The sequence below is a fragment of the Pyrgilauda ruficollis genome, unplaced genomic scaffold (assembly GCF_017590135.1).
Source record: "Pyrgilauda ruficollis isolate IOZ18807 unplaced genomic scaffold, ASM1759013v1 scaffold6, whole genome shotgun sequence".
Taxonomy (NCBI): Eukaryota; Metazoa; Chordata; class Aves; order Passeriformes; family Passeridae; genus Pyrgilauda; species Pyrgilauda ruficollis.
The window spans coordinates 5,573,462-5,596,314 of record NW_024527710.1 but is presented as its reverse complement, the minus strand read 5'-3'; the positions used below and the strand labels follow the sequence as shown (position 1 = coordinate 5,596,314).

The 22,853-nt window shown below is 41.9% G+C and overlaps 2 protein-coding genes across 3 annotated transcripts; one reads left to right on the top strand and one right to left on the bottom strand.

Annotated features, from left to right (window-relative positions):
- Window positions 1-567: 567 nt before the first annotated feature.
- LOC121362003 (uricase-like) lies at window positions 568-7,457 on the bottom strand. Its single transcript, XM_041483167.1, has 8 exons — window positions 7,410-7,457; window positions 6,889-7,107; window positions 6,014-6,130; window positions 5,807-5,885; window positions 2,506-2,692; window positions 1,889-2,012; window positions 1,499-1,582; window positions 568-705 (listed from the first exon to the last, which is right to left on the bottom strand). The coding sequence occupies exons 1-8, from the start codon at window positions 7,455-7,457 to the stop codon at window positions 568-570; spliced, it is 996 nt and encodes a 331-aa protein (XP_041339101.1).
- DNASE2B (deoxyribonuclease 2 beta) lies at window positions 5,781-18,503 on the top strand. Of its 2 annotated transcripts, XM_041483365.1 has the most exons (8): window positions 5,835-5,905; window positions 8,255-8,288; window positions 8,447-8,598; window positions 12,272-12,449; window positions 13,710-13,791; window positions 14,796-14,957; window positions 16,484-16,681; window positions 17,223-18,503. In XM_041483365.1, exons 2-8 carry the CDS (start codon window positions 8,286-8,288, stop codon window positions 17,576-17,578), a joined length of 1,131 nt encoding a protein of 376 aa, XP_041339299.1. In that variant the 5' UTR covers window positions 5,835-5,905; window positions 8,255-8,285; the 3' UTR covers window positions 17,579-18,503. The 2 variants fall into 2 exon arrangements, with proteins under 2 accessions (XP_041339300.1, XP_041339299.1); XM_041483366.1 differs by lacking the exon at window positions 8,255-8,288 and having other exon boundaries at window positions 5,781-5,905.
- The last annotated feature ends 4,350 nt before the right edge of the window (window positions 18,504-22,853 follow it).

Sequence of the window (22,853 nt, the reverse complement as noted above, 5' to 3'; positions counted from 1 at the left end):
GGAACTATTACCCCACAAAGGAGATATGAGAGATGCTTTTTTTTTTTCTTTCTGTTTCTCATTTCCTGCATAAAGAAATCCTGATTCTGACTGATTCCCTGTTCAGTCACTGGGTCAGAACCTCAGCTCTGTAGATCAGTGTGGCATCAGAGGGTCATGACAGGTTATGTCAATGAAACAGCAGGTCTTATGCCTGTATATTCATTTTACTGAAGAAATATTAATAAATGTAATATAGAGATTTCCTGATTTTACATGTCAAAAACATGTTACAGACATCTAATTGTTTCATTAAAGGGTCTAGGAATAGCTAGTTTAAAAATTAATTTGCTTAATGTTTCCAGCTGGGGTTTTCAAAAGAGCTTAGGGCACTTCAGTCTGCAAGTCGCACTGGAAGTCAGGGACAGACTTTGATTTCCGATTTCCTGAGGGTCCTTCATAAATCCCATGTTCAGGAGTTCATAGAGGGCAAAGCAGTCAGCAATGGAAGAGGCCAATAAGGAGTAAACATTGATAGGAAAGCCATGCTATTATGTTTATCAGGAAGGTTGAGTAGAGCCAAGAGGTTTAGTTTCCCTGGGCAGCTGCCAGTCCAAACTGACATTTCCTCTCATCTCTCAGCATGTGGCCTTGTGCTTCAAAAAACTTCTTCCGACCAAGTGTGCAAGCACAGGAGCCATAAGGAGTTTCCACTGGAACCAAAACCTGAGGGGGATGAGCACAAACACAAAGGTTATGTTTGAGACAGAGGTATGCCAGCAGAAAGTCCGGCTATTCATCTCCTTATTAAAATCATGCCCAGACCTTTTCTCCCTCTTAGGAACATCAGTGGTAGATGCTGACATTATCACAAGTAAAAGTGGATCTATAATGTCCACCTGAAGGAGGGGAAAGACAGGAGACCACAGTAGCAGAATCCCAAGACTTTGGAGGAAGACTAGAGCATAAAAAGACTATAGACCATTGATGTCAATGGAATAATCCAGTTTTTCTCTTTCATGTGAGGGTAACATAACAGACTTTCAGCTGGACCTAGCTGGCAGCTAGAGCAGCTGTGGAGGGAGGAGCAAATACACCTCACCCCCTTCCTCTTGCCCCTTGCCTGATCCCAGGCTTGTATCTCATCCACTGTTGGACCAATCAGGGATGCCACAGTGCATTCTGCTTGGGTAAAATGCATAGGTTGACATTATAATTGAGAGTGAAATTCAGTGGAGAAAATAGGAATAATTTTTCAGAGACAGTCTCTGTTACAGATCCTTTTGATGTCCAGAGTATTCCACTTGACCTTTAGCTTTTGTCAATAACACAAAAAGACAATTATTTATTCTCCTTTTGTAGTCAGTTTAAGTCTTTTTTAGAGGTAATGTGGAGCTTTTACTGGGACTGGGAGAAAGTTTGCTCACTTTAACTGTGTTTTATGTAGAACTGCTGCTATCCTTTGAGGCTGAGTATTTCTAAAGAGGGCAGTCAAGTTGTATTTGAAGCATTTACTTACTTCTTTGTCATTGGTCAAGCCTAGATTCTTCATGTCTACAATGTTATAAAAAGTGTTGTTCAAGACGACTTCTATGACCTGTACCTGAAACCATGAAAATGGATGAGACAATGAATTAGGGCACCTTTTCAGTCAACAGCCTGGCAGGCTTTTCACTCTGTGTAAAAAAGAACAATGCCACGCCCCGAATACAGTTGATCAAATGCAATCTAGTGAACATGTGTGGCACACCTTTCACTTTTATTCAAGTGCTGCCAAAAGCTGAGTGATGTTCTCCCCCACTGTGTTCCCAGGCTGGGGAGTTTCCAGTCTTAGAACCGATTAATTCCAGTGGTGCAATTAACATTCACTATTGTTGAAGTAAAACATCGTTAGGAGGAAAGAAGATACCTGTGGCACTCTGGAAAGGACATGCATCTGGATAGAGTTGACAGTTTTCTGGTAAGAGGGTGAATATTCCCCACAGTCAGGTGGTCCAGCAAAGGCTTCAAGGATACATTCACGGATTTTCTTCCTAGAGGTAACACAGGTTCTTACAAAACTTTGTATCAGCTGTCTCTGCTTAGATCTGTAATGCTCTGCTGTGGGGTAGTTTTTGTTTATGTTTTGCATGTCTTTTCTGACAAATATATAGCCCATGGGATTTTATGGAAGAACAAGTTGTCCTTTCACCCAAATTCTGTTTCCTCTCCCTACCCCTGCCAGATATATAATTCACAAAAAGGTTTTGTTAAAACTATTTAACAAAATAGTTATTTTATTCTACTAAAGTGTTCTGTACTGAACACTGAACTGTTCATTTGAATCCTGTCCAATGATGAACCCTTAGAGAGAGAAGTACCCCTAAGACATGCCTCTCAACCCTCGTAACAAGAGCTTATTGCTGTCACTGAGACCTGTGAGTGGCTGGTGCACAGCAGCTGTGGATCCCTTAGACCTTCAGTGTGGTATAGAGGGACTTTGTGAGTATAGACTGGGAAATTAATACTACTTGATATAACATATACCATATGCAGTTAAAGTCAAAATCCTTGCATTCGCCATATGACCATTTGCAGAAGAACTCTCCACACAGAATCCTGTCATGTCTTTCAGGAAGTGTGGTGTGTTCATTCTTATAGAAGCCTTCAAATCCAGACTGTGTTGTCTTCATAAGTTTCAGGTCCTTAATTCCAGCAAAGACAACCAGAGGACCTGTGATTGAAAATTACAAGAAAATATGAGCTTCTTTTCACACAAAGAAATAAGCCTTTGGGTGCGTACTTGCATTAACAGCTCCAGTGCCAGAAAGCAGACAATAACTTTCTGCAAACTAATATTGACAGAAAGGTAAGAAACAAGATGGAACTACTGAAGTCAGGCTCAGTCTAGAAAATGGAGAATCCCATCAAGTGAACTGCAGTTAAGGAGAACTGAGGATAGACTTCTTTATCTTGCTTGGAATTGGGATGTGTTGGGTTGGCTTGTGCTGATGTCAATTTAGGAATGGCTCTAAAGGGAAATGAAATAGGCTACCAGTGATGGTGCCTTTTCCAAGAACACAGACAAATGTAAAAATTCTCTGTATAAAGACAGAGCCTCAGTCAGTAATTTGCTTTAGATACCTATCCTGTTGGGAGTTTTGCATCTCTGAGAATGAGAGCCAGGAGCCAGTGCAAATCCCTGCAGTTCAGCTAATGAGCAGGAACTGGCACTGATACAGATGCCACCCACAGGTTCAAACTGACAGTGGCTTTGCTCTTAGCCACTATTTATAAAATGAGCTGTCGAGGATCGCTGCTGCATGGGTGGATCATTGTCTTCTAAACACCAAGCAGTTGTGACCTGAACTTTTTCTGCTGACACCTTTTGAACGGCAGCTATTTCAATTTCAAGCAGTCAGTCATTTAGAGCACACCAAGATGGTAACTGAAAATTTCACTGACCAGACCTACCAAAAAACTTATTCAGATAAGAGAAACTTCATGGCATGCAGGCTCATTCAGGGCCTGTACAGATAGTCAGGGGCTGAAGTCCAAGCTGCTGGTTTTGTGCTGCTCTTGGTGCTCACACTAGCTAGTTCAAAATTCATCCTTGAATATGTCAAATGCATAGTAATCCTGCCTTGGACTTGGAGGACTCACAAATTTTGTCTTTAAATGATGTCTTTGAAGGAATTTATACTGGAAATAATTCCACCATGGTAGGCATTTTCTATATTGCATAGTTGTTTAGATGTTTGGGTGTTTTTAAACTGCTCTGTGAGTGGATATTACTGACACTGTATCTTATCTATTTCTTTCCTTACTTACATTCATTATTGGTTTTGAATCAATCTAAGGAGGTGTATCTATCATTTTGCCTATGTCCCCCCATTATTTACTAAAGCTGTAAAAATATCTAAAAAAGGGACTGACCTTGGACAGGATATTTTAGGGTTTGTACAGATCTTGAATAATTCATCACTTGGGTATAAGGCTGTGACACTGTGACAGTGTAGTGCAGGTACTATCAGTGAACCTGGAGAGATATTTATCCTATATTGAAATACTTAGCCTTATTTGAAAGAGCTCCTTGCAACAAAAGATTGACTGAAAGGCTGGCTGATTCTGCAGCAATCAGCCTGAAACTTGCTCCAAAGGAGACAGCACCCAGGGAGAGTTTCCAGGGTGAACAGCTCATGCTGTGCTTTCAGGAGGCTTTGTGCTCCTGCTGTCTTCAGTTGACAAATTTTGATTCTGTTAAGTTACTTACAATGTTTTGAGTTTCCAAAAAACTCTGAGCCTTTTATCAGCTGATACAGTGGCAAAACATAATTCTATTAAACCTCACTAGGGTTTTTCTTCATTATAAGAAAATTATTAAACAATAGGATTAACTGAGAAATGAACTCCCATGTCTGGCTGATAGGTGCATAGGAGGATGCTAAATATAGAGAACATTCTCTTAGAAGAAAAATAAAAGTGATTTGAAAATCATCACTTTGGTTATTGTTCACCTAGGCAGGGAATTCTAAAGAAACAACTAAAGGGCTACATGAAGGGAAGTCTTAAGAAGGAAAGGTGGTTTCTTCAGTAAGCCATAAAAGCTTTCTGTTTGTGTAGAATCTGAAGTTGCAGAATTGCTTGTTAAATTTTCATGATGATGAAAAATGTAATACAATCTGCATTAAGAGCACCAGCTTTTCAAAAATGTATAGACTCTTTTTGTTTATTTTTTTTTAAATTCAGGTGTCTTTTTTAACATTTTCCAGAAAATAGAGTCAATACTATTGAGGCTGCCAAAAGCACAGCAGTAGTTAACAATACTAGAAACATTAAAAAAGATGGGGCCAAAAGGCACTGGAGACTTGTACAGGCTTTCTGTGTTCTTTCAGCAGGAACACAGGAACAGTGCTCAGAAGGACCTTTCAAAACTTGTGTCCTGTCTGCAAGTGAAACTGGTCTTGCCACTGGTTCTGGATAGGATGGGGAATAGTTCTAAGTTACGTTAATGTAGTATAGACAGGTACTGAACTAATGCCCAAGCCCTCTAAATCCATTATGTGAAATGATACAGTGGTCTCAGCTCGGCTCCCAGTAATCCAGGAGATGAGTTAAACAAAACATCACAGTGAGACTTAACTTGGGCTTTTGTTGCAAGCTATAGCAAGCAGAGATAATTTTTACACTCCCTTTGGAATGCCAATTCATGGACAGACAGCTGAGCTTGAAAGCCTGTCTTTTAAGTATCACAAAACTCTTGGTCAAGCCAAATACTGCTTTGTTTATGCATGGTGTGCAAAAATGGTAAGCACACTGAAGGATTTTCATGTGAAAGATGGTTCACATATAGACCAGACTGCTCACCATGTTCAAGCTAATCTGGCTTGCAGCAATGAAACTGTTTTCTTAGAAAGAAAATCAGGGCGTGTTGACAGGAGTTTGAAAATTACTGCAAACCAGGCAATTGGCCTGCAGCAGTGTGGTATCAGGTAAGGATCATAGGAGACCACAGGTTGTAGTATAAGGTAGAAAAGTAAGCAGCCTGTTCTCAGAAGGCTGTTAAATCCTGTGGCAAGATGTAACAGTTCTGCTGGATGTGCTGTTGTAACCATTCCATGTTTGGGATATACATACAAATGTGAGCTACGTTAGTTCTTCAGCCATGTCTCAGAGACCAAGAATGTCAAAATTACGCTATAAAAATCTTCTTTGGTTTAGACCTCTGGAGCAGTTTGGCTGTGCCCTAAGCCCTGTAACAGCCATAGCTATCTCTAAAGCCATCTTCATCTCTCATTGGCAGAAATATTTACAGAGAAGTAGGGGATGCTGCCAATTCTTTTCTCACCATTCCGGCACTGCTCAGCTTCACAAAAGCGGATCCCATCAGGAACACATATGAATGAGTGAATGTGGGGAACGCCATCCTGCAATTTAGAGCAGACATGTAAGTAAAAGTGCCATAAATATTATTATGTTATTTTGAAAACAGGAGCTAAGAGAATGAGGAATGACTACAGCATAAACAAATGGAATGTATTAGAATTTTAGATACCTCATGCAGACGTTGCCATGGTACTTCTTGAATGTAGGTTTTGACGTACACCACTTGGCAAAATGTTGTCATGAAGTGATTGCAGATATCTATAGCAAATTGTTCTAAACTTGGGATCTAAGGCAGCAAACAGTATTATTAGAAAGAAGCAATTACCTCATGTACAAAAGTAGATTTTTCTGGTTGTTGTAAGTATTTGGGAAGAATCAGTGTGGTTAAAAACACATTTCTCTTATTTCTAGCTTGGCTCACTGTGCCCAGTCATTTGACCAGCTTGCAGTATATGCTGCAAATAGCAGATGTAGTTGTTTCAAAAATCTTCCATTCTGTGGTACAGTGAGCTGCAGTTCTTGGACTGACAGAAACTACTGCAGGAGTCTTATGCTTTGAGGATATAATGCTGAAATAATAATTTATCACTATTATTCTGATTGATATGGTGATATTCTAATTAAGTTTTACAGGGTAAAGAAGGGATTTCATTATGGAGAAATTTAGTGCTACAGATTGTCATTATGATACATGCAATTGATGGCAGTAAGAGCACAGAAGAATTAAAAGGCGTCTCATATTTTGAGACCTTTTGTTTAAAAATACTGTATAGGAATAATGTAGGATTACAGGCTATTAATTTTTTTTTTTTTAAAATATGGCTTTTATATGACAAATCCACAAAAACAGTGGTAGCCCTTGAGAAAAAAAGCTTTGGAAAACAGAGTCCACAGGACAAGCAGTGGAGGAGGAAAACTAAAATCACTGAAAATTACTTTGGTACTGATCTGATATGCAAATTGAAAATAAAAAGTTAGTATAACAAATACTTCCAAATGAAGTTGTAAGAAACAGCAAGGCTAGTTAAAAAAATTTAAAAATACCCCATTTTTTTTGCCCAACACGAGGACAATATTCTTTATGGTGTCTGTAGGTATCACAAGAGAATTGTTTCCTTCCAGGTACTCCTGAGGAGAAGTCAGCCGGAGATGCACACACACTTCCACTTCTTTAACAAACTCCTTCTTTCCCTCTTTATGAAGGCGAAGGAACTTAATTGTATTCTTGCCATATTCACAGTTGAGGACTTCAAGGTCGTTGATCTGCAAAGAAAACACATGGCAGTAGTAAAGAAATGCAGTGGAAGCCTGAGTTATGCTGTCATGAAACAATGTCAGTGAAACATAAACAGTGCTTATGGCCTTTATTTTTGTAGTTACCTATGATAATGAGAATATTTTCATTATAAATTCCAGAGTCCTGACAGGAAGAAAAAATGCTTTAGGAGACTATTATTGTATTAGTAGAAGCTGTGATAAAATTTTAAAATTTTTTGGGGGACAGATTATAGAACACAGTCACAGTGAACTAATCTCCCATTTGTCATCTGTGAATTAGTCCTGACTGTCACTTCACTGAGTCTCTTCTCTGGGATCATTGGTTTTCTTTGCATTAAGCCCTATTATTAAGTTTTACCCTGCTTCTGTCAAACACACCCCATTTACACATCTCTTACAGTGTTGGAGAGGCTGTACTAGCAAGGTGACAACATTCTGCAAAAGTTGTGAGGATTTCTGATGTGCTAAAATATCCAGAGCTCATTGTACTAGACTTTCCATGAGGCTGAAATAGCCCATACTCCGTATCAACAACTTTTGATGTAAATCAGCCCCTTTTCATGTAGACATAATGAGGATGGAGAAAGAGCATTTTCCACACCAAAGTATAAATTGAAGCTTTTTATGTGTGAGTTGCTAAAAGATTATCAGATGTGAAATCGCTCCATTCAGACATGTTTGTTCCTAAGAGAAATGTTAATGCACTTTAAAAATAGTTGAAAAAAGCATTAGCTATTTGTAAGTAAATTCATTTGGTTCAGAGATCAGAGCGTTTCTCCGGCTCAGTCCGTACGGGCTCCATTCCCGGGGGTGGCTGGAGGTGCCCGGAGTGACTGGAGGTGCCCAGCGCCGGAGCCGGCATCGGGCGGGGCTCTGCCCGGGACCCCTCTGCGGGCGCGGAGCGAGGGCTGGGCGGAGGAGTAGTGAGCTGGGGATGACGTTGTTTTGCTTGTCTGAACACCAGGGGTTTTTTTCAGATAGTTGTGAAAAATTTGTACGTCAGTCATGGAGAACTGAAAAGAAAACAAAAAGGGTTTCGGTATCTGCAGGTTGGAGCTTTTTTTAAAGCAGAATACCGTGAATATTGTAAATAGTCAAAATATTTTTTTTCTGTTTTTTGTCAAAAACATAGCTTGTCAACTGTCATTTTGTTGCCCAAAGAAATGGTGAGCAGTTTCCGGCGGCTCCCAGGAGCCTTGCCCCGCTGTCCGTGGCCGTGCCTGCTGTGCTGCCCGGTTTCCCAGGCCGGCTGCGCCGTGCCGGGTGCGCTCCCTGCTCCGTGGGCAGGAGCTGACAGCTCTCGCGGCACAACTTCTCCTTTCAGAGCCACTCGGGGCTCGCCCTGCGCAGCCGGGAAACCAAAATGCCGGCGGGATCTGCTTGGTGGCACCCGGCTCTGCTCTTAGCTCTCTCCTGCGTGCCCCTGTGGGCCGCTGAGATTTCCTGCAGGAATGAAGACGGGGAGACGGTGGATTGGTGAGTAAATACCGTTCAGGGGAGAAAGGCTGGGAAAGTAAATAAATACATTGAGATTAAACCGCGGGAAGGGGGTGGGTCACCGAGGAGCAATGCGAAGGCAATCGCTGGCTCACTGCTGTTGGCATGCGAGTGGTGGCGGAATGCTGCGTTTGAAAAACCTAGGATAAGTCACTGAAATCTGATTTCATTTCCCTCGACCAACCACCGTGCAGCATCATGACTAACTGCAGAACAATCAAATAATGACGGTTTTACACAGCGTTCATGTCTCACGATCAAAGGGAACATAACGTGTGTTGCGGAGCCAAGGCTGCGCTCGCCAGCGGCAGCCCCGGGGGCCCGGCCCGGCCCGGCCCGGCTCGGCTCGGCTGGCCCGGGAGCCACCGGGCGGGGAAGGGACCCGCGTGTCCCCTTCGGCTGGCTCTGAACAGCCGCGGGGCCCTCGGCCCCTTGCTGGGGGACCCTGGGGGGCACGGAGCGCCGGCGGCAGCAGCGTGGCCCAGCGCCTGTGCCCTGCCACTGGAGCAGAAGTCGCTCCGTGCCCGAAGCTGCCGTCACGGTAGCGCCGGTGCCATCCCACTGCCAGCTGGGAGCCCAGCTTCGGGTGTTAAATGATTAATTGGATTAATGAGCTTTCAAGATGAAAAGATGTACAATTGAATAATATCCAGCCCAGATCTTAAAAGTTAAATGAGGGCTCTTTAAAAAGAGCTTCCTGAAGATAAATATCAACCAAATTTAAAAGAAAAATGTCTTTCTTGTGAACAACGATTAGTTTGGATACAAGTGCTAAAGAAGTAGGCCCATCCCTTTCCTTGTACACAGAGCTGAGTGCAGGGAAAGCGGGTGCTCCTCGCGCCACAGGCAGGAGCACAAAGCTGGCTTTGCTCTCTGCAGACACAGCATCAAATGTATGAGGGTCTAATCCATCCCTATGACGTCACCTTTGCCAAGGCCCTTCTGGATAATGTAATTTTTTCAGGAATAATACTCTTAGTTGGTGCGGCTACCCAGGAACTTAAAGGTATGAGATATTTTATTTCTCTCTAAACTGGATTTGTTCCTTGCAGAATGAAGTTTTTCATGAAAAACAAATGAACACAAGAACCCAAACAAACAAAACCCACAGACCAATATATATACAAACTATCAATTTCTTAGATGAAGACAATTTTTGTATTAAAATTTTCTGAGAAACTCTTTGAAGGCTGGGGCTAGGAGTAATTCACCTGTGCCTCAATGCCAATGCCAGTGACATGGGGCCTGTTCCAGGAGGGAACTTGGGGTTCTGCACAGGCAAATCCATTCCCTTTCACAAATTTAGCAGGTAGGACAGGGGGATTACCTTTTCAATATGCCCTGATCAAAAGAAGAGAAACTTGTCTGTCTGCTGGAGTCATTCTGGTTTACTAAAAAGAGTCAGCCTTTGGATTCTGGATTTGGTTGCTATGAAACTGACAGGAGAAGCAGAACTGAAACTGCTGAGAAGAGCCTTCTCTTAAACAAAAGATGTCAATGTCCTTTTAAACAAACAACACTGCGTTGTTTTCAGCTAGCAGCAGGTTTGTGTGAGTTCCTGCTATGCGGTGGTTTCATCCTGCAGTGTTCCATAACTGCTCAATATTCACACACCTTTCACTTGCCGCTGAACCAGAGGGATCAGTTGCTTTATCTGCCCTGATCCCATCTGTGCTCCCCAGCTGGGCTGGCAGCTCCTCCCCGCACGCAGGACCTGCGCGGGCAGAATCTCTCCTGTTCTCATTTCTCTCGGGATCTCGTCCCGCAATCCTCGCTTCAGCTCCCACAGGGGCCGCCAGAGCACATGGCCGTAGGAGCGGCTCTCTGAGGAGGGCAGAGCCTTTCTTTTATTCATCTAAACTCAGTGTTTGCTGTGGGAAGCCTTCCCTGTAAAGAAAAGCCAGCACTATGCTTCCTGAGAAATGCTGAGTCAAGGACTGAAGCCACCATGCACATTGTTTGGCTTTTTTTAAGGGGGCGGGGAGGAAGGGAAGAAGCAAAGATGTGATTCTTGCTTGTAAACTGTGTTCAGTCACGAGAAAACAATGTGACAGTGCTAATCCGGTCTAAGCGGATTTGCTCTTGGTTCTCAGGAAAATAGCTTTTACTCTGCTCCCACAAATGCCTAAGTTCTTGGGAAATTTCCTGTGCACAAATAGCACTAAAGATTTTATGCAACTTTAATTGGTAATACACTCAGCTGGCTTTCTGGAAAGAGCCAAAACATGTATCTACTGGGAATTGGCAGGCAATTTCCTGATAGCTCAATGACTAGCATTTCATAAGCATATCTGCCTAGGTGGATTTGTCAGATGTAAGGCTGTAAACACTTCCAGAGCATAAACCTTTCAGTACAAAGTAGTGTGGAAAGGCTTCATCTACTAATTCCTGGCACAGCTCTTACTACTGTAACCACTGCTACTCCTCTCGTTTCCAAGTCTTCATTTCAAATCTTTATTTCAGATAAAGGGATTGTTTTGACTCCTTGTGCATGTATAGGCACAGACCACTCTCCCCAGCCTAGTTATATAAATCACTTTCTTCTCTGTGATCTGTCATCAGAAATTATTTCTCCTGAGATACTTTGAGGAGATCATTCAGTCAGTGGCAATGTAGGTGGATTAGCAGGACCACCACTGGTGTGTTTTTCTTCTGCCTGTACGTGTACATTTCCCATGGATTAAATGTTCTTCTCTAGTAAAATGTTTTCCTGCCCCTTTCTTACCTGTGTTTGGAGATGTCTTTTATGAGCAACTTGAGCCTCTAAGTCAGCTGGGCAAGGTTTACTCCTCCTGATATACTTGAGGGGTTAAGCACAGGCTGCATTTTTGTTAAATAGTATATATTGAAAATAATGCCACTCAGTCCTTACTGTTGACATTAATAGCAAATTACTCAATTACAGCTCTCAGAGAAAGTAGCTGAGTTAATTACATTGTGATTAATCCCATGGACTTGCACATTGGGAAAACTTGTTTACTTTGTCAGGAACTTTAGTATGAACTGAGCCATTTACTGACAGTATTGAGTACTTTACAGTTTTGAAGAGATTTGTATTCCTGGCTAATGGTTTGAAAATTTCCAGTCTGCAACAGTTCATCAGAGTGCAAGTCTGTTATAGAAAGTAGGATTGGAGCTATTTTATCACTTTGCTTTATATTTATTTTTATACATATAAGCATAATATAATGCATGTTTAAAATTTCAATACCTAATTTTATCTATTTCCTATAAAGCCATATTTATACAATATAGAAATTGTTTAACCTGGGGGAATGTTACACTGGGTTTGGGACCTGAGGTTCTTTAGCAGAACCAGGAGTGACAGGGATTTCATCGACTCAACCAAGGCTACCTCAAATTCTTCAGGGGTACCAAGAGCAGTCTGGGCACAGCAACAGGAGTTTGGTGCTGAATCAGCCTCCCTTGCTTGCTAAGAAGCAGCAGACATTTGTCTGCAGCAGGGACTGTGCTGCCAAACTGCAGCTGGTTCCAGGCTGGGTCATTGCCTTGGGGCTGAGATGGCCACACTGCTCCCCCTCCAGCCCAGGCATCCCTGGATTCACCCTCCTTTTTTTCTCAGGGAAGGAGATACTCATTTACACATTCATACAGGGTGGTGGTAAAAACCAGTTGTTCTTCACTGTTGCAGGTTTGCTCTTTACAAGCTGCCAAAGCATGCCAAAGGACAGATTCCCATGCTGGGACTGGAGTACCTGTACATGGATGCCCTGGCTCCGCAGTGGCAGCTTGGTAAATACCTCATCAACATGACCCAGAGTGCTCTGGGACAAACACTGCAGCAGCTGTATGAGACATACGAATCCAAGGCAAGTGACATTTCGTTTTTTTTAGAGTGGTTACTTGATATCATATGCAGATGACATGAAAGCAGCCAAAATAATCACATAAGGCCAGGCCTGACTGATAGATCTGCTAAGACACATAGAGGGGAGGAGCACCTTGACAGCTGGGCAGATTATTTGCAGTTTTGGCTACAATTAGGGAAATCCTCAAACTTCTAATTTCTAGTCAAGCTTTTCATATAGTTAGAGTGTTGTCCATCAAAAAAAGAGTGCTCATATATTCTCCCTTTGGCTTCTTTTCTGCCATTCATGTTGAGCAACATCTGAAGTTGTGAATTCAAACTGAGGTCAGTGGTAATTGTTACAGGCACTTGTCCTGAGCCCTGCTATGTGCATGTGTTTCATACTCTGATTCAAATCAAATCTGGGTTTTCATTGTCCCACTGAAATCACTGTGACTGCTCCAGCTGTGATATGCTACTTTTGACCTTCATTTTTGCTCCCATACTGAGACACCTCACTTATATTTGTATGAAGCTATTGTAAAATATCACAACATTTCCCTATAACCATTTTTTCCCAATCTTTGTAGTATTGTTGGGAGTCTGGGTGTGTCTTTGCATTTCTCCTGTGGGTTTGTGGTAGGGTGCAATTAATTTGTATGTAGAAGAGACTCCCAAAAGTCACTCAAATGTTAGCAGTCCAGAAAACTGTCAAATCCCACGTCTTACTGCAGCTGTAATAAAACTGTTTGCAAACTCATAGTACATTGGGAGGGGAGGCATGTCCCAACTCCTTTGAAGTTCCCTATTCAGGGGAAAAAAGGTGTGGCTGCATGCAAATATTTTGCAAAAAAAGCTTTAATTGCTTGCCCTTGATAAGAACAGTTATCATGTCTATTTTCACTCAGCAAATATTTTTACCAGATCTGATTGCTAAATCAGAGAGAGGCCCAAAAAACAGAGAGTGGAACTTCTTTGCAAGCAAGTGGCCACCAAACCTGTGAAAACTGGCTTAGCAAGCATTTTTAACCCTTGGCAAAGGGCTACTGCAGTGATTGAGAGAGCTTCCACTTCATGTCAGCTGAGACCCTAATGCTGAGTCTTCAGGTTTATTTTACTGTAAAGTCTGTGGAGACTGTGTCAGCTGAACTGGGAGCAGGATTAGGCTTGTGATATTCACACAGAGGACTCCCGAATTCTTTCTTCTGTTCCCAGCAAATGTTTGCTTAAATGCCTTCCTCTTACTGAATGGCACGTTTCAGAAATGTGTGTTTCCCTGCAGAGGAACACCACTGCATATGCGATGTACAACGATGAGATCCCTGAATCAGACTCCAAAGGGTCGAAATGTGGACACACTAAAGGTACAGGGAGAGTCCCAAACTTCTGTTTTCCCCTTTCTAAAGTTGAAGATAGCATCTGCTTGTCTTTCTGTTTGTCTATCTGCATATCTAAAATTCCTGCCTAAAACAAAACTGAAGAGTGATTTGCATGGTGTGTGGTTTTTGTGTAGTCACCTATGCTGCAGCTTCTGTTTTGGTTTTGCTATGCCTTTGCTGTGTGAAGGATCTTGGGGCTTATGGACTTTTTGTTTCAAGAGTTGAAACTAATACAAATCCTTTCAGCACCATCCTGTGCCTGATGGCAAAGCAGTACAAGACATGAAGGGAAACATTCCCTCAACAGAAACCCCTCCAAACATTCTGGGAGGACAAGAAACTGCTGCCAAGGTCATGGAAGCACTGTAGGATGTAGTTACAGAAAATCAAGACTTTAAATGAGTGTAAACTTCAGTGGAGTTTAAATGTTCCCCTGAGGAAGCAGATGGGGTTTGCCCAGCCTGATGTGGAAATGAGCACGTTTTGCAGGGCTGTATTTTCAGGCTGTAGCAATGGGCACAGCTCAGGAGCATGATCCACCCTGCAGGGCAGAAGCATGGCCTGTCTCTCTGCTGCTCCCCCATGGGGGACAGTTTGGTCTGGGAAAGAAGACACAGTGTTGACAGCACCTGTTTCCCTTTGTCCAGTGAATATTTGAAGTGAAGAAAGATGAGCAATGGAGAGATGGTCACAACCACTAAATTGTTGGGACTCTTGAGGACAAAATTTGATCAGAGGAAGGGGATGTGAAAGGATCTCTTTCAAATAAAACATGATGACATTTTGAGTTATGCAGGAAAGAATTGATGCAATTTTAGTATTAAATTAGTGTCTCCTATGGTCTGTTAATATGCTCTAGAACAGCTTACTGTAGACATTAACACATTGAAATGTGGTATCTGCAGCAGCAAAACCAAAGTAGGGCACTGCTCTATCATCTCAGGGTTTTTTCTTCCTTTATTCATTTGCAGTAACTTTTATTTTGACAGGATTTCTGCTCTTGGATAAATCACAAGGCTTCTGGGTGATTCACAGTGTGCCCCTGTTCCCTCCCATCCCTGAGGATGGTTATGGATATCCATCTACTGGGGAGTCCTTTGGACAAACAGCCATCTGTATAACCTTCAAATATGATCAGTTCACAGAAATAGGTACGAAAAGCTTCTCCCTAAGAAAGCCTTTGTCCCACCACACCTCTCTGATTGCTTTCCTTGAGGTTTCACCTCAAAAATTCCTTGTTCTTGACCTTTTTTTGTGACATTGGAAAACCAAGTGGGGCCTAGAAAAAGCATTCTTGGCTTCAGTTATGTTTATCCAATGATTTCCTGTGTGAATGTGGGAAATTCTCTTCCACTCTGTTTTCATCTCCCTATGGGGACTATCAGGATAATAATAGTCACAAGTGTATATCAAGAGTAAACTCAGTCCATGCAAACAAATGCTCTGGAAATACAAAGTAGGATGATTAATCACTTTTAACAGTAACAGCTCAGTCAGCAACAGTCATCTGCAGTTCTAAAGATGTAAGGTAACCACTGCTTGAGCTGGAGTAGTAGCTTTGACTCATCAGAAATATGAAGTGTGGAATAAATATCACCTAGAATTTTCCCAGGTATTTCTCTGCCACAAAAATTGCCAATACTAAATATATAAAAAACCCAAAACCCAACAAAATACAGCTGCAAGATTCAGAACTACCTGGCAGTGATAACTGGTACTGGAATCCTGAAAAGGAACTATTGAAAGACATCACAAGAAGTCATATTGGCATGTTCCTCAACTCTTTTCCCACTGTTTTTTTCACTCTTTGCTCACTTACAAACCTCAAATCAAATTAATGAATGGCACGTGCTGTGCAAATTGCCAGGCTGGCCACACCTCAGAGCTGTCTAACCCAGGTTCCTGTTTGTGGAAACACATCTATGCATGTGTTTAGTAGAAGAGGACAAAAAATGAGATTCATATGCTAATGCTTTTCCTGCCTCATCCTCCCAGCTTCTGCTAATCTGTGGTTCAGGGATTTCCTGAGCCAGAAAGACTGGAATGTTTCCAATGGACTGGTCTTCCATGCACTCACCAAATGAGCCCATTTGTTCCCTAGCTGTTTATGCTATCCATGGCAAGGACTTCTACAGCTGAGCTGTGCACTGTTCAGAAAAGGAGATTTCTTCTGCAAATTCAAGCCAGATGCTGAAAGTCAAGTTCTGTTCTCCCTAAAACCAAATGAGACCCTTTGGCAGCTCCTCTGTTTGCATTTGGCTTGGCAGCTGTAACTGACTGGAAGCTAGTCCTGTACATACAGAGAGGTTCGGATTTACACATGATGTCTGAGTGCTCCCTGACTGCAGAGATGCTCAAAGATGAGCATGGGTGGAAGTGGCAGTGGACCAAAACCACCAGTTAACAGTTCTGCTAGAAATTATGGGGTGTGAGTGGAAAGCCTGAGAGTACTCTCCCAGCCAGTCTTTGTGCTGCAGGGCCAGTCAGAATACAAAGCAATACACAAATTCGTGGTTGCTAAAATAAGATACTTTGACACTTAACTCATCCAGGAGGTAGGCTGTGAAGATTAAGAAGGATTTAGGTTTCCTGTCCAAGACAGAACTTTGCTCTCTTGATTGCTTTTCTTTAACCCATTTTAATTCTGCATGTGTTCATTTCTGTGGGTTTTCCTCAGACCAACAGATGCTGAGTTATAATCCAGGAATCTACAGCTGTTCCATCCCTGACATCTTCCAAGCTGATCTCCCAAATCTCCAGAAACTCTGTGCAAAGTCCAGGCTGCCCTCGGCCCCCTTGCGCCACCTCTCCAAGCTCCAGTCAGCTCATGGGGAAACCTTTCTCCACTTTGCAAAGTCACACTTCTTCATAGATGGTAAGAGAACCTTTTGCTCTCTATATAACACATTCTCAATTAATTCTTAAAATATGAATTAATAAATTATTTTAAAATTCATAGTCTTTCTGAGGGGGAAAAAAGAAGTCCAGCTTCAGAAATAAATGTGACAGAGGGCAAGGTGTGCTGTCCCAGCCTAATGTTCCCTCAGCCCCACAAAGCAAAAAACTGTCTGATCCTCCTAAGGTATTAAGCAATTAGATTTTCAGGAAAATTGTGTTTTATTATCTAACAGTAACAACAAAGAAGAAATAGAGAAAATCTGGGGCTTTTTTGTTATGAAGAAGACTTGCAATTTTTTTGTCCTTTCCCTTTTTTCATGCTGTTTGTTTGTAACAGGTTTTCTAGAAGGAGAAGAAGTATAAATGAACTTCTGAAAAATTCAAAATAAGGGGAGAGGGCAAAATTCCCTCTGGCCAACTTCATGCATTACAATGAAACTAGCACAATTTAATTTCAGTCTGTTCTTAAATGAAGGAACATGAAACACTGATTGCCCACACCCTCTGTTATTCCACAGATATCTATGTGGCCTGGATGGCTCAGGAACTGAAGACTGATTTGTTGGCTGAATCCTGGCAGCGTTCTGGTGAAAAACTTTACTCAAATTGCTCTCTTGACTACCACGTCTACAACATAAACATGATAGGGATGCCATTGAACTCCACCTTTCATTCCATTAATGATCATTCTAAATGGGCTGTTTCAAGAAAATACAAAGATCAGTGGACATGCATTGGGGACTTGAACCGTGCTGCTGAGCAAGCTTGGAGAAGTGGTGGGTTCATCTGTACCCAGAACGAACAGATCTACAAAGCCTTCAGGCATTTGGTAATCCACTATGAAAGCTGCACTTCTGCTCCCAGAGAGCTGTAGCAAACCATTCCTTCCAACCAGTCCAGCCCTTGTTACATGGGAAGTGCAGGAAATCTCTCTCTCTCTCTGACCTGTATTTTCACTCTGAAAAGCAGCCCTGTGAGTTTCCAGATGTGCTAGGCCATCCCCTTGTTAGCTGTAGGAGAGGTGCTGTGCAGGTGAAGGGCAGCTGTTTTCCCGTGGTGTGGGGCCCTCAGGGGGTGTGTGCTGGGCCCTGCTCAGGTCCCTGGCTCCTGTCACCATCCGGGAGGGGATGGGATGGGAGGGGAGGGGAGGCACACTGCTGCACGGGGCTGCACCAAAGCACATCTCTGTGAACACCCTGCACAGGCATCCCTGGGCACCTTGGGAGGAGGGCTGGACGTGGAATGGGAGGGACAACAGAAACCCCTCTCATCAGCTGGGCTGTCAGCACTGGCAGGTGGCAAAGGATAAGTACCCCCAAATACTTCAGAATTGCCCTGGGTTTCTGGCACTGTTGAGATAAATCACAGCATTTCTGCTCAGCTTGGGCTGAATCTCTAAAAGAGCTGAGAAAATTAGATCCAGGCAAGGAGATGTGTAGATCTGAGGACAGAAAGGCCTCATTTTTACATGATTCATTTTTAGAGAATTAATGAACTTTAAATCATCTTTAAATTATCTGTAACCAATAGCTTGGGAATATTTCTAGTGCTTTTATTCATGTACAGCAATTTTATAAACAAATAAACATGTCCAAAATATGAATAAACAAAACGAGGAGTAACAATGGTCTGTTTACATTCTCCCTCTTCCATCTGTGTTTGTGGTTAGTTACAATGTTTTATAGCTGCCAAAGAAAAAATGGAGACAATGAGGAAAAAATATAAAGAGAAGAATATATTTGAAGAAAGATATTATTTAATCTACATTTTTGCATTACAACAAATGTGGCTTTAATTTTCAATATCTCCAGTCTCAGGCTTAGGACCTGAAGTTTACATGGTCTTGCTATAAAGAGAAAGCTGATTTGCAAAATCCCAATACACTCTTGTGTTCAGATTTGAGAAGTGTATCTGTGTTTAATATGTTCCTATTTATATGTTGCTCTCTTTATTTTTCCTGAATTGCTAATATAAACTGCAGTCTGAAGATCTGGCTGTCCCACTGATATTTCTGTTTTGCTGTGTTCATAGTCCCCACCACTGATCCTCCACAGAGGCAGGCATAAAGAAATGCCCCACAACCACAAGAGGTTGCCAAAGATTTCTTTCCCTTTTCACCCTGAACAATCAGCCAAACAATGAAGTGTAAAAAGTGTCAAACTTATTACTTTCAGAAAACACTTGTACATATTTCTTGAAGAGATAATCTATGTGGCCTGTACAATGAAGGGAATCGTACAGGAATAGGTTTCATAATTAGCCAGTCTGGATCAAAGGCAGCTCGTAGCTTGAGTCTCATGGCTCAGTGAAAATAGTTTTGTTGCTTAGATATCCTGCAAGAATTTTTTATTTTATTTTCCTTGCATATGACCCAATAACATTTGATAAATAATTTGTTTGATAATGTTCTTTCTCTGATGCCTGTCAAATTGTTTTACATATTTACTTCTTGTTTTGCTAGCTGTGGTCAAGCAACACCTTTTGTGGCAGAGAAAATTGCCAGTGACAGAACACTGTGCCATGGCATGGTAGGGCATTACTCAGATAAGCCAAGACCAAATTAATTTATCTTGCCTATCTTTTCATGGCAGACACTGACCTAACCTGCCTGTCTGAGCTCTTGCCCACAGCTTTGTGTAAGCACAACTTCATGTACAGGACTGGCAAGAAATCCTCCGCTGGAGACAGTGCTGGCAAGTTCCCCATGTGTGTCAGAGAGCACCTGGATCTGTGTAACAACCTGTATTTCTTGTAGTATTTTCAAATACTCGGTCACAGGGTTCAATAGCCAAGAGTCTGTGTCCCACTGATTGTCACGGCAGTGTTGTCAGCCTCCTGCTCCCCAGGACAGAAGTCACCAGTGCATCATTTGAAATAAGTGCTGATTGCTGCACTTAATTACTTGGTCGATTAATAGCTGTCATAAAGTTTTACGAGACTACTTAAACATTCCTCTTTCATTAAACCCAAGACTGGTTGCCCCCATTTTAGCTGTAACTGAGGAGGCATTAAGAGCAGTGGGAAGATGCAGAGCTGTACCATACAGCAGTATAAGCACCTCAGCAGCCTGGCTGTGCACAAACTCATTTCAGTGGTGTAGCAATAAAAAGGCTGCAGATCTGGTTCTCATTTTTTGACTGTAAACAGCTCTAATTCAGTTTTGCTTTTGTTGTGTAACTTCCGTATTTGCATATCTGTGTATTTCTGCTACCTGTTATGAAACATGGGCAGACTCTTTGTTTCCCAAAAGAGACTAATAATCAACAAAATAAACAGTATAGATTTTTAAAGGGTTTGTAACTCTAAAAGCCTTAGGGCTTTCTTCAAAAATGCAAGACCATAAGCTACTTACTCACCCTCATGTGCCTTCACAGCATGCCCTGTGTGACATATTTACTTTTTGCCTATTTTATATATATATATATATGGTTTTTAAATTTAAAATATGCTGTTCTATTTTAAGATGCCAAACACTCAAGAAATATCTGCCTGTCCCAGTGATTCTGTGCTGCTTCTGCTGCCCACTGCATCCCTTTTGACTGGACAGACTGGTTTGGTTCCTCCAAAGGGGACACATGGCGTGGCCCTTCTGCAGTTTCAGGGGGTCCTGCTCAGTAAAACTGACCCTGCAGAAGGTCCCAAATGCTGGACCCTGGCATGGAGAGAGAAGAAAGCTGCTGCCTTGCATGGAAACCTGGAGTCTCTTCTCAGCATGCAGGTTTGGCTATTCTGACCCTTGGGCTCTGTTCTAGTTAGACTAAATGAGAACATCTATTATACATGAAAATTGTTTGCCGAGGGAATAGGAGAGGCCAAAAGCAAACATTATTAATCCACTAAACATTACTGTACTGCAGCCAAGTTTGTAGCAAACACAGCAGTAGGGGTGGTTGTTTGCTATAAATTGCCCTGCAATCATTTCCACAAGCCAAGGCTCGGTCCCAGCATGCCTGACACACTGGCGGGGCGCAGGAAATGCAGACACAGCCTCCCCAAATCCAACCCCCCCACACCAGGGCATCTCCTGCAAGGACAGGACTCTGCCTCCCTGGCAATGCTCAAAAACCCTGGCTGGTTTTTCTATAAACCCCTGTATCCCTGAGGATCCTTCCCTAATGCTGGTAATTGTGTCAGTAGGGCAGTGGTTTGCTGTGTTAGAACAGTGCAATTTTACACAAAGTTAATGCAAGAGGGCAAAGGAATAGTCATTGAAGAAAAGCTAAAAATAGAAAAAAAAACTTGAAGGCTTAAAAATTTAAAGTGTGTGAATTCCAGCTGAGCAATTACAGTACTGGAGAGCAGGCAGAGGCATGGCAGCCTCTTCACAGGGCAGCCTTTGTGGTGGAATTGCTTCTGGTGTCTCCACAGCAACTGAACATACCCTGAGCTCTCTTGACGGGAGCGCTGAGCAATGTATTGGAGAATTTCTCCAGGACTCTGGGGCTCCATGCCAGCTGCCTGCCAGCAAGTTAAAGGAAGCTTTGGGAACAGTTTCTCTGAGCTGGAAACCTTTAAGGCATGCTAATTTAGCCAGGTGCTTTGTCTTGTCACAGGGGTCTGCAGGAACACTTCTGACTAATGAAATAGTAACATCATTGTGAGAAATTGTTTTAATGTATCAAAGCATCCTTGGCGTTATTAGCATAGCCGCATAATTACCCACAGAGAAACTTACACCCATATGTTAACGCCCATAAATTATTGTGCAGATTTCTTTTATACCTTTATTTTCGGTTTCTGGGAAGGATACATCACTGGGTACTTAATATAGTCATTGCTTCAGAACATGTAAGCTGCCCATGCCTGCAGTAAAATATTCAGGAGGCAGAGTGGTGCTGGCAGCGTCATCTGAAAGCTCAGGAAGCCAAAGCCTAACTGTGCTCAGGGTGTGATGCAAGAATATGATGCACCTCTTTAATTTCACAAGAGGTTTCTTAAAAAGACAGGAATTAAAAAATGAGAATGGAGATGAACAAATTTGTGTTAGGCTGAGAAAAATTTGTGTTAGTATGAGAAAACCCTTTGTAGCAGGAAAAAATTCTTCATAGTAAAAGGCAGAGAGCCTGATATGAAACTCCAAGCTAGGATAGCAATATCGGTGCATTCTAGATATCCTGATGCCCTGAGCTGCTAGCCATATGTGTCACTTTTTTATTTATGTGACGCTTTTTTATTTAGACTGAAGATACCAGATTATAGATCTAATCTTCTGAATTTTCTCATAATCCTCACAAATTTGGCATGAATGCTGTAAAAGAAGTGGTGTTTGAACCAAGAAATCAGTTGTAGCACTTTTAGATCTTGGATTCAGACAGCATAATAAAATTTTTTAATGCAGACCCATTGTATGTTTATCTTTATGGCCTTTAAATGATTTATCCCAGTATTGAGAGTATGCTATTCTATGCGTATGTGATACGTTCATTTTACTAAAACTGTTAACTACAAAACATTAGGACTTGACAAATATATCTTGCTTTTTATAAAGAGCTGTGTTACACTTTTACTCAAGTTATTTTAGTAAGTCCTTTTGATTTTATTTTTTTCCATTTGCGTTTGCTTGACATTTCTATACAAGGTATCTGCTGACTATTCTGGTTCTCTGTAAGAGGGATAAAAGTAAGGAACATTCTTCCCCTCCTTTGATCACTTTGCATCCTGGGAACTGCAAACTGATGTTCAAATATTCAAAGCTTACAGGAGCAGAGCATAGTATTTAATGTTGCATGCTGGAGTAATGTTGCATGCTGATAATTGCTACAAGTGGTTCACTGTAGTACAGTAGTTTCCAGCATTGCCTCATTTATTAATCATAGAAATGTTGCATGCAAATTAGCCAGAGAGTTGTGCATCATAATACAGTAATCCAAAAATCTGCCTTCACATGTATTAATGCTGCAAATTTCTCACATTATAGCACTGCATGGTTTCTCCATTACATTCCAAAACCTGCCAAAAGCTCACTAAAAGCTGTGTCACTGAGTGTTTTCTTCTTGTTACTTACTTATGACTTTCTGAAGAGCGAGAGTATTTAGCTCCAGGGCACTTTTGTGTTTGCCTTTTTCCAGGGTTCTTTTTTGGGCTAATGTTCAGTCAGCCAAATATCAATATTTCTCTTGCTATAATGCAGTTTAAAAATGTATTTTTTC